The 13,956-nt window shown below is 51.5% G+C and overlaps 6 protein-coding genes across 6 annotated transcripts; 3 read left to right on the plus strand and 3 right to left on the minus strand.

The window, feature by feature from the left end:
• Positions 1-411: 411 nt before the first annotated feature.
• Positions 412-1,856, minus strand: CC84DRAFT_1186189 (glycoside hydrolase family 30 protein; the record flags this gene model as incomplete). The annotated part of the gene is made up of 2 exons (XM_018180842.1): positions 412-805; positions 889-1,856. The coding sequence occupies 2 exons, from the start codon at positions 1,854-1,856 to the stop codon at positions 412-414; spliced, it is 1,362 nt and encodes a 453-aa protein (XP_018037507.1).
• A 2,164-nt stretch (positions 1,857-4,020) lies between these two features.
• Positions 4,021-5,180, plus strand: CC84DRAFT_1143473 (uncharacterized protein; the record flags this gene model as incomplete). Its single annotated transcript, XM_018176413.1, has 3 exons — positions 4,021-4,451; positions 4,659-4,925; positions 5,019-5,180. The coding sequence occupies exons 1-3, from the start codon at positions 4,077-4,079 to the stop codon at positions 5,178-5,180; spliced, it is 804 nt and encodes a 267-aa protein (XP_018037508.1). The 5' UTR covers positions 4,021-4,076.
• Positions 5,181-5,249: 69 nt separating this feature from the next.
• On the minus strand, positions 5,250-6,535 carry CC84DRAFT_1163369 (uncharacterized protein). Its single transcript, XM_018178251.1, has 3 exons — positions 6,449-6,535; positions 5,985-6,364; positions 5,250-5,902 (listed from the first exon to the last, which is right to left on the minus strand). Exons 1-3 carry the CDS (start codon positions 6,511-6,513, stop codon positions 5,385-5,387), a joined length of 963 nt encoding a protein of 320 aa, XP_018037509.1. The 5' UTR covers positions 6,514-6,535; the 3' UTR covers positions 5,250-5,384.
• A 177-nt stretch (positions 6,536-6,712) lies between these two features.
• CC84DRAFT_1186190 (MFS transporter) lies at positions 6,713-8,717 on the minus strand (the record flags this gene model as incomplete). The annotated part of the gene is made up of 3 exons (XM_018180843.1): positions 6,713-7,308; positions 7,401-7,507; positions 7,666-8,717. The coding sequence occupies 3 exons, from the start codon at positions 8,715-8,717 to the stop codon at positions 6,713-6,715; spliced, it is 1,755 nt and encodes a 584-aa protein (XP_018037510.1).
• A 65-nt stretch (positions 8,718-8,782) lies between these two features.
• CC84DRAFT_1216140 (uncharacterized protein) lies at positions 8,783-10,226 on the plus strand (the record flags this gene model as incomplete). The annotated part of the gene is made up of 2 exons (XM_018182774.1): positions 8,783-8,867; positions 9,841-10,226. The coding sequence occupies 2 exons, from the start codon at positions 8,783-8,785 to the stop codon at positions 10,224-10,226; spliced, it is 471 nt and encodes a 156-aa protein (XP_018037511.1).
• Positions 10,227-12,057: 1,831 nt separating this feature from the next.
• CC84DRAFT_1058974 (uncharacterized protein) lies at positions 12,058-12,828 on the plus strand (the record flags this gene model as incomplete). Its single annotated transcript, XM_018173565.1, has 2 exons — positions 12,058-12,484; positions 12,536-12,828. Coding segments are annotated over 2 exons (720 nt in total), but the record flags the coding sequence as incomplete, so codon positions are not given.
• Positions 12,829-13,956: the final 1,128 nt, after the last annotated feature.

A 13,956-nucleotide genomic window follows, 5' to 3' on the forward strand; every position in this document is an offset into this window, starting at 1 on the left:
ACTTACGAAGAGTTGGCCATTGATTGCGCCCATTGTGAGACCAAGAGCAATGACCCGCCGCAACTGTGGAATACTGAAACTGTAGCGTGGATCTGATAGGACTAATCAGTGAAAAGCCGCGACACCATGCCCGTCAGCTAACTCTGGGAGGATCCTTCCTGCTGTTCTTTTCCATACTTTGCTGGCAATGCTGCCTGGGGTAGCCGCCCCTCTTACTCGTGGAGGAAATACACGACGCAGGTGCGACCCCTGCCCCGTACCGCTACTTGGTCGATCGTAGTGCTGGCTGCGCAATCTGGTGATGATGGTCTAAGACTAGCAGCAAGTCTTCCGTGGGAGATGATGTGATTTGATAAGGTGGTCGTAGCAACTCTTGCCATTCTCCATTACAGTACCGACCCGCTATTCTCTCTAATCTAAGAAGAAAGTCACCATACTCCTCGCCGGCATTGACGCTTCGAACCCACCTGCCTGAACCCGATAACTTGCCACCATCGTATTGTTGTGGGTATTATCAGCCAGATACGCCTTGACGGTTCTATTCGAAGCTCCGCATCCCTCAACCGTTACTTCCACGGTTCTTTCGAAATGCGCCGCATTCATTCCAACAACAGCAACTGTGCCATTCTTGTTTTCATACGCAGATACGTAGAGGTTCTCAGCGGAGGATTTCGCATCGAGACGCACGGATCCGGGGCGCGCAAAGCGGAAGAAGCCAGCGAAGGCATAAAGGCGTCGGGATACAGAGATCCCATCGTTGAACAGGCGGACGAGAACGGCGTCGGAGCCAGTGATTGTGCCGGTGCTGTTTTGCGCGCACCACCAGTGAAGGTGCCCGAGGTCGAGGAGCGTGTGAGGGCATTATGAATGTAAAGCGCCCATTAGAACCCCTCAGCAGACTGTCCTGTCACGTCCCATATTGTGTTGAATGTTCCGCTGCCATCGGACCACTCAGTCTGCATGTTTGGCTGGCCGAGCGTGTTGAATTTTTCTTTCGGCTCGGATTGGTAGTTATGCCATGTCGCGACGTCGTACATATGTCCTGCACCAGCGGAGTCGAGTTCATAGAGAATGTCGCGCTCTTGTCTTGCTCCAGTTGCATCGCAGCAAGACACGAGCAGGTCCTTGCGGTATTTTTTTACGGTAGGGTACAGAACCTTGAGGAAATCGGCAGCTTGGTATCCGTCACTCTCCATGCTAGCGTACGAGACGGGGTTGAAGTCAGGCTCATTGTATGCGCCGAGCATATCTACCTTGATCCCCTTGTCCGCGTAGAACTTGACGTACTGGACCAGGTAGTCCGCATATCCCTGCCTCCAGTCCTGCGTGCAGTTGCTGCCTCGCACACCGCAAATCAAGCCGCCATTGATGTCCGTTGCGTCTATCTTGAAGCAACCCGGCGCAGACCATGCGTCGGCGTAAATAAACAGATTGGGGTTCGCAATCTTAGCCTGACGCGTGAGTTTGAGCTGGCAGCTGTCCGCAGTGCTTTCGTTCGCGCCGAGCGAGGTGTAATTGAATTTCTGTCCCGGTCCAGTTGGACAACTTCCTAGGATGCCTTCCGTTGGGCTCGATCCCACGCGATTTCGCAAGATAGACAGCCCGCCGATGTTCTCGTTGAACAGGTAATCGGACACGAGTTGCTGATTTGCGGGCGAGAGTCCTTGCGAGCCGGTCTGGTCGCATGCAACGCCGAATGCACCTGAGCAGCCGCCGCCCATCATGGTCTGATGACGAACTGCGCCATTGACGACAATCTTGACGGGAGGCTCAGGTTGTGTGTAGGACCAGGGCACAGGCACATATTGTGCGGAAACGGCGGTAGCGCCGAGGAGAGTCGCGAAGAGAGCTGCCATTGCGGTGGGTGTGATAATATACGTCGTTCTTACAGCTTGCGTTGTTGGGTGAGATGAGGCTATATGCTGAAGACTTCGCCGCCATCATCGTAAGCATTGCTTTCCGTCTTCCGCGGCTTTCCAGAGTCAATGACGAAATATACCTCATCGCGTGGTGAGTTTATCCTGCAGCAACATCCAGATTCCTGGACTTGGGTAATGTCTAGGCACCGCGGAGTAGTGAACACGGAGGTTAGCGCAGGTACAGTGCGGCTAGGGAGAAGTAAGATGCAGAGTCGTGGAGGACTACAAAGTGTAGAGATATCGTCGCGATGTGATTGGGTCAAGGTGACGTGGGAGGATACGGTACCGGTACGGTAAGCTTTCGCGAAGCTCTATAGATCGACTTGGCACATTAACCGCCGGATAGCTCAGCGTTCAACGTTCCTCGCGTCACATCTAGCGCAAGAATGTCACTCCTCCAGCAGCAGTGATAGCCTTTCCTTCTTCCGTAGCTTTCAATAGTCACCCCTCGCGGGACACCCATGACTTCCAGGTTAGCACACGCAGTCCTCTGGAGATCATGCTGCGAATATAGTTGGTTCTTTCAATAATACTAGTACAAAGAAAAAGAGAGCCAAATTATCCGTCGGCAAACCATGCCACTTCGTCTTCGCGTGGTGTTGATGGACGTGTGCGTCTCTTATCGAGCCACAGGCCTGTTGCATGGTTAACCATGTTGCCGGTTATGAAGCCTGTTTGCGCCTGGGTCCATGGTTCTCTATCAAGGAAGCACTAGTGGCCAAGCCCACAGGAAACCGGGTTATTGAGAGTTGGGAAGGTATCACGGAAGAATTAAAAGCAATATTTAGGGATAGGTAGCTATCTTTGCGGAGGCATCCTTTTGTTGGGGAAGAGAACACGCGGAAGAGGACTACCCTTTTCCTTCGCGAACACTCGATGAACGCCTCCCAGACCTGGACGTTCCCCATTCTACTTACGCGCCCTGTGCTAATTTATCAAAATTTCGCCTAGAAATGATCCTGTGAGAGGTCGAACGCGTACATATTCGACATGATGTTAAGCGCAGCTTGGTCCTCCTATTCTGCAGTGCGCTGATCCGCGATGCATTCTTCGAAAGCTTGCAGACGTACCTATGGTAGGTAAGAGCGAAGGCAGATTTTATCTAGGCTTTCAGTAGGAATGTTCCGATGTATCTCTCACGAATTTGGACAAGCGGTGTTCCTTCCCCTGCACGAGCGACGAGAGCGCTTTACTGTTCACCGCTTCTTAAAGTGACTATGCCGCACTCGACTCACTCTTCAGCCGATAAAACAGCTAGATCAGTAAAGATTGAGATCGTTAAAACCAAGCATTCGAGTAAGAGCGGGCGAAACAAATGATGAGAGAAGGGCACAGATTTCGTCGGCTTGAGCTTAGTTGTGGCTCGATTTGAAATCCGCCATGATGTATATAGTACCTGAATATGAAGATGAAATCAGCGTTCTGAGCTAGATCTGTAAATACAGTATCGATTGATCAGATTCTTGAACCCGACATTGGAAACATATTTACTAAGCACTTAACAACTTCCAAAGTGGTAAACGCGAATCTTAGGTCGATCGCAACTTGAAAGTGGGCGTTACACTGGACTCCCAAAGCGTTACCAAGGAACAATCAGGACTGGGAGCATGAATGGAACGGGCAGTTGTTGTAGGAACTTGAGACTGACGGAACATGTCTCCTTTCTGAGAGCTTCACCCTAACTGTAAGTTCAACTCCTATGTTGCTCTCATGGACCTGTGCCAACGCGTGTCTTTTTATTAGCAATAGCATACTCGTGATGCTCTTTCACATGTTTTTGTTCAAGCCTGCATGGCTCTTACCTTATCTTAGAGCACATGAGCGACTAAAGCTGCGATAGAGGTCAATCATGTCGTAATCTCTTCATTGTCTTAGCTAGTGTACACTGTATCAGGTTTCCAACACTACCGCGCTAGTCCAGAAGCATACATATCTGCGCAGTCTAACCAATTTTCGTATTCCCTAGCTCGGAATTGGCGCGCTTCAGAATAAACCGGCGCAACAACCGCCCACTCGATTGCTATATATCGTGTGCCGTGCAATGGTCTCAGTGTTCTCAAGTAAATCTCGTGCAGCAATATCTACAGCACCTGTGACATTCCCTCATCGTCTCCAGAACAGAGCTAATCGCCCTCTCATCCAGGCCAAACGCTGCAAATGCCTAGCCTGTCAACAATCCAGTCGACAATATCCGAGCTGAACAAAGGACCACCTATTACAGTAGCTCTGCCGGGAGGCACCACCGGTATAGGCTCCTACATTGCTCGAGCATTGGCCACGACCTACGCAAACCACGGTAACAAACTGCGAGTGTACATAATCGGACGCAATGCTACCCGCGCTGAAAACGTCCTTTCTGAATGCCGCAAGACCAGTCCAGGGTCAGAGTGGCGGTTCATACAGACGCCTGACCTCGCTTTAATCAGCGAGGTGGACCGGTGTTGTGCAGAGATTGTTCGACAGGAGACACAGGCGCCATTCCATGGCGGGAAGGCAAGGTTGGATCTGCTGTACATGACGTACAGTTACCCCGTATTGAAAGAGCGATCTAGTGAGACTTACCGTAATTCGTTGTGTGTGAGAGAGCTGACTAGTAGAATAGCGACTGCCGAAGGCTTGGATTCGTTCCTGGCTACGGTTTACTACACACGCATCCGATTCATATTGCAGCTCTTACCACTTCTGACTGCATCGCCTTTACCAGCCCATGCAGTCTCGGTGTATGCGGGTACATTCGAGGACGGAACAAAGCCAGGCCAGTTCCCCGTCGGATGCCCGACAGACGCTGCCTATGGAGTAGGTGCAGTGCGCAAGCACGCCTCGTTCATGAAGACCATGATCTTTGAGGAACTTGCGAAAAAGCATGCTGGAAACTTGCGCTTGACTCACATCTACCCTGGTCTGGTGGACGGTCCAACATTCCTAGGACCTGATTCCCCAATGTGGTTCAAGATTCTCTGGCGTGTTTCGAAGCCTCTGATGTCGTGGTACATGACTGCTCCAGATGTTTGCGGTCAAGTTATGGTTTACCTTGCGACAGCAAAATATCCTGCGCAGGGAGCGATTAGCGATGGAAAGGATGTAGCACGGAGTAGCCAGGGTGAACGCGGGGGTGGGTCATATTCTGTTGGGCAGAAAGCGGACGCATCGAAAGGGATCATGTACGAGAAAGTTCGACAAGCTGACACGAAAGAGAAGATTTGGAGGCATACTATGGAGACGTTAGAGCGGGCTGAGAAAGCTGGAAGGTTATCCAAGTGAAGTTGGGTACATTTTGGGACTCGATATGCTTAAGGATCTTCCTTAGGTTTCACAGAAGTGATTGGTGTATCGAATTGTTTACTAATTTCGAGGATTCGCTGAGGTCTCCAGTAACGAGAATTTCGTTCCAAACGGTGAAGTCACAATCGGAATCTGACCGTACCGGCCTCTTGATGAAATGGTATTGAAAAATGGAACAAATGACTATTTCTTCCACTTCCGAAAGAACGAACTGGTCTTCTCACCCCAGCTACCACCCTTTTCTTTCTCTGCATGGTCCTCTTCCATCAAATGTCTCTTTGATTCTTCTTCTGTATCTAGCTGAGTTGTATTCGCATCCATCACCTGCTGTGCAAATGCTACAGAGGTCTGCGGCGCAGTGCCCGACCCGGTTTGATCATTGTAAAGCACATCCTCCGGACGGTGGAACGGCACGTGCCCTTCACCACCGGTGCCTCCGACCACACCCAATTCTAGCGCTGAATGAGGTGGAGAGAAATCGAGCTGGCCGGGCTCGTGCATAGTTGTGTCGTTCTCGGGGAAGAGGTCGGCGACTTTTCCGGAGCCGAAGAGCCTCTCATAGACGGCCAGAGTGGTGCCAAACTCCTTGTCTTGCGAAACCTGGATAGCGTCGAGTAGTTGTAGGACGTATGTCTGACAGTTGTTGCTAATGAGATTGTAACCAGGACGCGTGACTCGAATGTTATGAATGACAGCTTCACCTATGAACTCATGGTTAGCAAGCAGCAACGAGCCTCGGCAATGACATCCTCAGCGGCACGAGGAAAAGAAAATGGTGCTCACCAGTTCTCCTGAGAGCATCATCATTGAATCTCGTTTCTCCCACTGGAAACGTCTGCCATTCTATTGGGTCGACCTTGGCATTCGTGTATATGATGTCGAAGTTCTCGTCCATCCATAGCTGGTGTGCGTATTCCCCGACGAGCACTGCCCAATGCTGCGTGGGATCTGGATACTTGTTGATTTTCTCTGTGATCATCTTACCCAACCCCGTCTTCTCAGCGAACCACTTGCCAGCGAATCCGCCGACTGGATGCCATCCTACTTCGACCGTCCGTGGAGGTCCATTTGTAAACGGCTGCGAGACTGGGATTGCGTTTTCAGTAGCACCCAGGCCGATGGCATGCTTGAGAGCTATTTCGCCTTTATTGTAGCTCTTTTGCCTGCGTCCAAGGTCAGAGCGATGAGGGCCGGATCCAATCACAATGGCTCATTGCGGGGTAGAGTGGGGCCGTTCACCAACATACAGAAACTGTCCAAACTTGTCTCGCTTCCTCTCGGGCGATCCTATGTCTTCGCTGGTTTCTGCCATGTGTAAAGATGGCAGCTTTGTTGACAGGTCAAACAACGAACGCGTTGGGTTCCCAGAGAAGAGGCTAACAGCACAGCCACCGCCACGTGGCACAAACCGGCGCTAACGTGCCGGCACAGTACCTGTGCATTGCGAACAGTTGAGTTCCGGTAGAATCTAGCTAAGGGCTAAGCTTCCATATTGACCACGTGATATACAGTTACTCCTCATCCTGGTACAGCTCCTGGTACACACCAGAGCCTTCAAGAGGCTTCAGCTCGACCTTCTTCCGCCTCAGAACGTATCGTCGAACCCACCAAGGGAGGTACTCCGTCACCTGGTATGCAACGAAGCGCCTCGTGGGGATCGAGAAAACCTCATCGAGTTCTTCGAGAGTCTTCAGTCTTGTTTCCGGCACAAAGAAAAACACGAGCCCAAGAGCAATCAAGTTGAGCAGCGCATACAGGACGAAAGCACCTTGTGATCCAAGCGTTGACAGGAGCGCGGGGAACGTTAAGGAGAGAGCCGCTGCCCATATGTTGGTCACGGCCACAGCAGAGCTCACCCCGATTTCGCGATGGGACAAAGGAAAAACCTCTGCAGTGTATGCAGCAGGCACAGGACCCATGCCGGGTGAGTATTCGGCGCAGAAGAGGTAAATCATTGTCGCTAGGAGCCACAAATGGGCCGGGTTATGGTTTGGAACGCTAAAAGAAAGGCCTGCTGCCAACATTGTTATTGCCATAAACGGCAATGTCAGGAGCAGCAACGATCGTCGACCGAGGGTATCCATGGTCCATACGGCTGGAAATGCACCTACGGAAGGTCAGTGATTGTTCCACGATGTGGTGTGCGAGTGGCAAAAAGGCATGGAACTTGTCGCCGTCGCCCAACCCGGTATGACTGACCAACGAAGTTGACAAATCCAAAAACTGTAGATGCCACAAGTGCTCCGAATGTGGAGAAGTTGGAATCGGCAAAAATGGTTGAAGAATAGAAAGAAATGATGTTGATCCTGTCGAGAGTCAGTGTATTGCCGTGAGACTTCGGGGACGGTACTGCGCTCTTCTCTCCAGTGAGCTAGGGGGATATTCTATTATCTCATGTAGACAACGAAGAAACCCTTTACTGGTTCACTAGAGCAAACGTTCACTTAGTATCAGTGAGACTTGCCCACAAAGTTGTTGAGAGATCATCACAGTATAAGCGGCTAGCGTCGCTCGTCGTATTCGGGGAATTGTGGCCAGCTGCACGACTTGTTGGAGGTAGGACGGGTGTGTGCTAACTTTTTCTGGACGCTGCAAGTAATTTATGTATACTTCCCGAGCCGCTTGCAGCTCAGTGTTACGCAGTCTTGCGAGTGAAGAGAATGCCAGATCATAGCGATTCCCGTGCTTCAGATACCAAGCTGGTGATTCGGGGCAAATGTAGATGATAGTGAGTAGCGGAATGGTGGAGAGGAACGGTCCAGCCAGCTGAAGGCGCCAGGTGTTAGGCCCAAAATCGTACACAGCGACGTTGGCAACGAATCCAACGAAGATGCCAAAGGCACAGAACATTTGCCACGATACCGCCAAGCCACCCCGTATGGCTGCCGGCACGCATTCGGCGGCAAATACATTTAATGTGCTTGAGATGATTCCCAGCGCGCACCCTAGAACCAGTCTGAAGAAGAGCAACTGCTGCCAATTCTGAGTCAATGCCCCACCGATGTTTGCCAGGAGAGATACTAGGGTGGCCGAGAAGACTGCACCCCTTCGACCGAGCCTTCCATTAAGGGGAGCCACAAGCCAAGCGCCGAGTAGACCGTTACTGAGATAGATACCAGAGTTGATCAATCCGAGGATCAAGTTATTGCGTGGAGTATCGGCATCGAGATCAAAAGCTTTGGGGAAGTAAAGATTCGCCCCATTCATGCTCGTTTGAGCCCAGCCCTGGCCCATAGCACCCAGTGCTGTGGCCACGACTGTCAAATACATGAGTAGTGGCTGTCGCCATTTGCTTTTTGTCTCTCCTAGAATCGCTGCAGTTTCGTGGTCTGTGATGGGAGGGACGTCCTCGAGCAGCGCGTCTCCCTGTATTGACAAGGAGGCTTTTCGGAATATGTCGAGCTTGTGGCTTAGGTTGTAAATTCGAGCAAACTCGATGACCTCTCCGATGGCAACGTGGTTCTCGGGAGCTGGAGACTCAATGCGTTCATCCTCCGACTCTTCGTGACGCGACATATCGCTTCCGAAGAGGTCCTCACGATCTGTATGGCTCTGCTTCACTGTGGGACTTTCGTATCCTCATGGAGGTTGCATGGCAATATCGGTACAACTCGCGCGACGATGCGACACGGAGACCAGATGCTCTGCCAAGCCGCGAGCGCCGAAGTGAGACTAGCGCACTACCTACGGGCTTGACAAGAGCTCCCTTGTAGCATCGACCCGCGGAAATCAACATTGGTGTACCTTGTACAGCCAAAAGCCAGGGAGAGCTTCCATTCATATCTCTAGGTCATCTTTGTCTCCTTAATTCCCCGCGCGGTCAAACTCATTCGGCCCAAAAGCAAATAAACACTCTCGCACCTTACGTCTGTGCGATGCGGCAATCATGACTCGGTGCTGGTGATAAGGTCTGTCGAGACAGATTGAGACAGAGCGGCAAGAGATTCGCGGCGTGACCACTCAATCCACTGTAGATGCGCATTTACATGCGAAGTTCGGATGCGCTTTGGCCGAGTCATTCTCTTTGACCGACGAGACTGCATGTGTCATATTCCCGGGTGACCGATACGATCTTCACACTGGCACCCCGCTAGATGTAAGGAGTTTCTGTTTGCTTTTTCCCGAGCGCCTCCGCCAGTACCAAACCCATTCTCGCTCTTGCAGCCAACCGTACCAAAGTCCGCGTGTGCTTGTGGGGTTTTTGGTAATCGAGTGAGCTCCATCTCCTGTTACGGCCACGACGTCCAAACTTCGGAGATGTGCACTGCTGTAAAATGACGAGACAAGTTCCTAATAGTGCAGTGCCTGAGTTCTTTCCGGTAGGCTAACCCAGAATACTAATTCCTTGGCACGCAAGCAAGACCACAATATGCACATGTCACGTGATTGGTCTTGCACCTCGAATTAACAAGTGCTAGCGAATGACCCTTTGACTTGTGGAACGATGTTCCTTCCCCTTGAAACTACATCTGTTTGATGTCTTGTCGTCGGACGACAGTGTGTCTATGTGACCTATGGAGAGAGGCTGAGTTCAGAAACCCTCGACAATAGCTGGGCTGTCCACATTTCGTGTCCTGATGGCCGTTCCTACCTGGTACCAGATTCGGTCGAAACAGCAAACCATTCTGATTGACGCTAGATGGCTGCAAGCTAAGCTTGATCGCAGATCTTTCTGGAGACGCATTTACTCGCGGAGCTCTGGCCGTCGGAGCCCCAGTTGCGGAGAAGCGTCAGACTTTGAATGTCCTCTCTCCTGACGTTGTTGATCTCCTCAATCGCCTTGGTCTCTCTGGCCTCTCCCCACCTGCTGGTGGCATTGTCGACACCCTCGGAAGCGATCTCAAAAAGCGCCAGATTCTGAACGACCTCTTCCCTGAAGTTGTTGACCTCCTAAACCGTCTTGGCCTCAGTGGACTTTCTCCTCCTGCTGGTAGTGTCGTTGACACTCTCGGATCGGATCTCAAGAAGCGCGCCCCCGTTGGCGGGATTGTTGAAACTCTGGGTTCGGATTTAAAGAAGCGTTAGCTAGTTGAGGATCTCTCTCCTGATGTTGTCGGCTTGCTCAACAGCCTCGGCCTCAGCGGTCTTTCGCCCCCTGTTTGCGGTATCCTTGATACCGTCAGCCAGGATGTTTAAGTCCTTTGAGTGTGCTGCAGAACGTTGGTTTGGAAGGCTCCTACCATATTTGTCAGCAGGACGGAAAGAACGATACCGATTGTATCTAAATTCAAGATTATAAGTCATATACTTCGAGCATTTATACATTAATAGTAATCCTACGATGGCACCTTAAATTGCTCACATCCTGACCAGAACATTTCCTGTGCAAGTAATAGCGAACGTGCGAACAGAGTGAAGGAAATCTTAAACTCTGAGCTCTCAGAATAGCTACTATAAGCGAGCGAGCTGATCCGTTGTGCATGGTTGACAGACTCAGTATCTCTTTATACAAAACATTGAAGCTTTCATCCCCACTGCAAACGATGTTGTGATCGAATCTATCGTGGAGAATGGTTCCTTCCTATGAACGATAAGCCTATACATATGTTACGAGAAGATAATTTGCATGTGGTGCCACCCTTATTACGATCTGTAATACAGTGCGCAAGTTCCGTCGTGCTGCTCAACGCTTCTATACATGACATTTGCGAAGGCCAATCCTATCAACGATCCCTACTGTCCACGAACTCCTGGTCTTGCGGTAGTTTGCGCATGGTAACTCACCTTTTCAGCCCAGTGGTTGGCCGATGTTTTCTATTAACCGGCGTGGCAAGTAGAAGTCAAAAGTGTCCTGCAGAGAGCAGTTCGGAGAACGCGGTAATGCGACCAAGCGCTCTTTTTCGATGCTCGCTGGCCAACATCAAGTCATCAATGTCCGTGCCTTTGAACTAAGTCATCGGGCAGAAGAGAGTTATAACAATGAGCAGTTCTGGAAAACCTCCCTGCAGGACTGTCGCAAGCGAGTTAAGGTCATTTCAGAGACATTCCCATCATTTTGTTGGTGTGGCATGATCCCTGCGACGATCAAGCTCACTAGAGCCCCACTGCCAGGTTTCATTATACATGTACCCGCGCGCGTTGGCAGAAAGGAAACCCTCTGCAGGTCTCTAATTCCACGAACATGAATCTTAGACCATCGGGTAGCGCGTGTCTGTAAACTTCAGCGGGTCCGCTATCGCTCCACAATCAAATCGTTCGGTAATATCATTTTCCGTTCTCCGCTTCTTGTGGTTGCGGCAAACTGCATCGATTTGCTTTGGTATTTCCGGAGTCCAAATGCATCATTTTATTTGCCTGAACACTCACAAAGCCACGACGAGGATACCGTGTCTTGCTGGCAGCTCATATCGCCAGTAGCAGATGTGAACGATGGCATGGAGTATGAAACACTTGAAACCCTCCAATTCCGCACAAGCCTCGCACGGACATTGAACAACTCTTGGCCCATGCCATCCTACTCAGAACCACCGATTTCATCCACCAATTGAAAGTGCTGGTCCTGGCCCTTGTCGAATGTTACCAGATCCCCAGGACCATGAAACGGGTGCGTTAACACAACATCCATACCAAGCTTTCTTGGCTCAATATATCCCAGGTATTCGTGGACCCCACGCATGGAAATCGGCTGTCGGGTGGTAAACGAAACGACCATCCCTATGCACGGGAACCAAATTGCAATTGACAGCATTGGCGCTTCGGCTCGCGGGTGGTATAAGATGCAGACCCCCAGATCCTTTGGAAGGACATCGCAGCTGAGCTGACTGTCTTTCACTACCGACTTTGACCTAGTCTTCCGTTCGTTTCTTTCGTCACTCTTTTACTTCACACTCGTTCCTCCAACATGAAGACTTTCGCTGTTGTTGCTGGCTTTGCTGCCGCCGCCAACGCACACGCCACATGGCAGTACCTCTGGAAGAACGGGGAGGACCTTGGCAGCACCTGTGTTAGGAAGGTTCCGTCCAACAGCCCTATCGAGGACTACTCTAGCACCGCGCTGCAGTGCAATGTGAACCCAGCTGATGCGGAGGGCAACTGCGAGTTTGCGGCTGGTGACACAGTCACTATCGAGATGCACCAACATGACAGCCGCTCAAGCACGGAGGAGGGCATTGGAGGTGCTCACTGGGGCCCTGTTCTTGCTTATATGGCTGCCGTTGAGGATGCTGCTGCTGCGACTGGTGCAGAGGGCTTCTTCAAGGTGTACCAGAACACTTGGGCCAAGGCACCTGGATCGACTCAGGGCGACAATGACTTCTGGGGTACCAAGGACATGAACTACAACGGTAAGATAAGAGAACTTCCGACGATTCGTGCCCGTGACTGACATTCTTAAGGTGGAAAGCTTGACTTCAAGATCCCCGCCGACCTCGCCCCTGGCGACTACCTCCTCCGTGCTGAGGCAATCGCTCTGCACGCCGCCAGTGCCTCTGGAGGTGCCCAGCACTACGTTTCGTGCTACCAGCTCACTGTCACCGGCAGTGGTTCATTGAAGCCGACCGACACCGTCACCTTCCCGGACGCATACACCAAGACCGGCCCTGGCCTTGGGTTCAACATCCACGCTCCTCTTGACAGCTACCCTGCGCCGGGTCCTGCTCTCATCGAAGGCGGAACTGAGGCTACTCCCCAGCTCTTGACCTTCGGTTCGATTGAGGGTGCCCCTGCCGCTACCGCTGCTCCCTCCACCGCCACAAAGCCTGCTTCCAGCGCTGCTTCAGCTACTCCAGTTGCAAGCTCTGCTCCCGCAAGCTCCGCACCTGCGAGCTCTTCGGCGGCCGCGCAGACTTCGGCTATTCCTTCAGCTACTGCCACTGCCGTCGCGGAGCCTGCCCCCAGCAGTTCTGCCGCTGCTCCATCCGCTACTCCTTCTAGCCCCGCTGCCGAGAAGAAGTACACCATCGCCGAGTTCATTGCCTTCCTCGAGGAAGCCGATTCCGCTGACAGCTCAGCCGCGTCTAAGAAGATGAGGAGGCACGCGCGTGCTTTCTTTGCTTAGGACCTTGAACATGGATGATGAAAGGAACGTTTGAGTGTTGGACGAGAGATACTACCATATACAGACGATCTCCTCGATGGAGGCTTCACTTCTTGTATCAAATTCATTGCATGGCTGTAACAGGCCGACTTTTTTCCATACTGTCCCACGTTATGAGTGTTTGTGACATGCAATCTCGACTTATTGATTTTATTTAGTTAGTCCGGATCTCAACGAGTAGGACGAGAGGTGCAGGAGTAGCGGTAGCGCGCATGTTAACATGCGTACACGCAGGGCTTCGCGCGGCAGCTGAGCAGAACATCCGGAATATCTGCCCTGAACGTGCACAAGCAGGTTCCCAGTGCAGTAGATTTGGGTGTAGTTAAAGACATATCTATTTATCTCGATGGGTGACCTGCGTGTGATCGGAACCTATTGTTCGTCGTCGGGAAGTAGCGGGGTGAGGCAAGTAGGACCCTGCGACGGCAGCTCTCCACAAATATGCACATCGTACATTGCTTATACATTTTCGCACAAGTGACAGGAGAAGGCGTTATGGACGCAGCTCGCTACAACTTCATAGTTCTGGGGCGTCTTTCACGCTGCGCCTCCTCTCACTGTGACGGAGCAGCAGTTGCAGTTAGATGCGGCTTTGACATTATTTGGGAGAGCCGTGGGAAACGACGCATGGGACTCACCCATTATACAGGATTGGGTGGGAATCACCACGAAGAAGCCAGACTATAACGCATGCGATCGGTAGAAGTATTCTGAGCACGA

Source organism: Paraphaeosphaeria sporulosa (assembly GCF_001642045.1).
Source record: "Paraphaeosphaeria sporulosa strain AP3s5-JAC2a unplaced genomic scaffold CC84scaffold_4, whole genome shotgun sequence".
Lineage (NCBI taxonomy): Eukaryota > Fungi > Ascomycota > Dothideomycetes > Pleosporales > Didymosphaeriaceae > Paraphaeosphaeria > Paraphaeosphaeria sporulosa.

Bases quoted from the DNA above. Each gene is read 5' to 3' on its own strand.
- CC84DRAFT_1163369 (XM_018178251.1), bottom strand. From the start codon at position 6,513: ATGGCAGAAACCAGCGAAGACATAGGATCGCCCGAGAGGAAGCGAGAC. The intron at 6,365-6,448 runs GTATGTTGGTGA...CCTTGGACGCAG, and splicing joins GACAAGTTTGGACAGTTTCT to GCAAAAGAGCTACAATAAAG. The intron at 5,903-5,984 runs GTGAGCACCATT...ATGAGTTCATAG, and splicing joins TGATGCTCTCAGGAGAACTG to GTGAAGCTGTCATTCATAAC.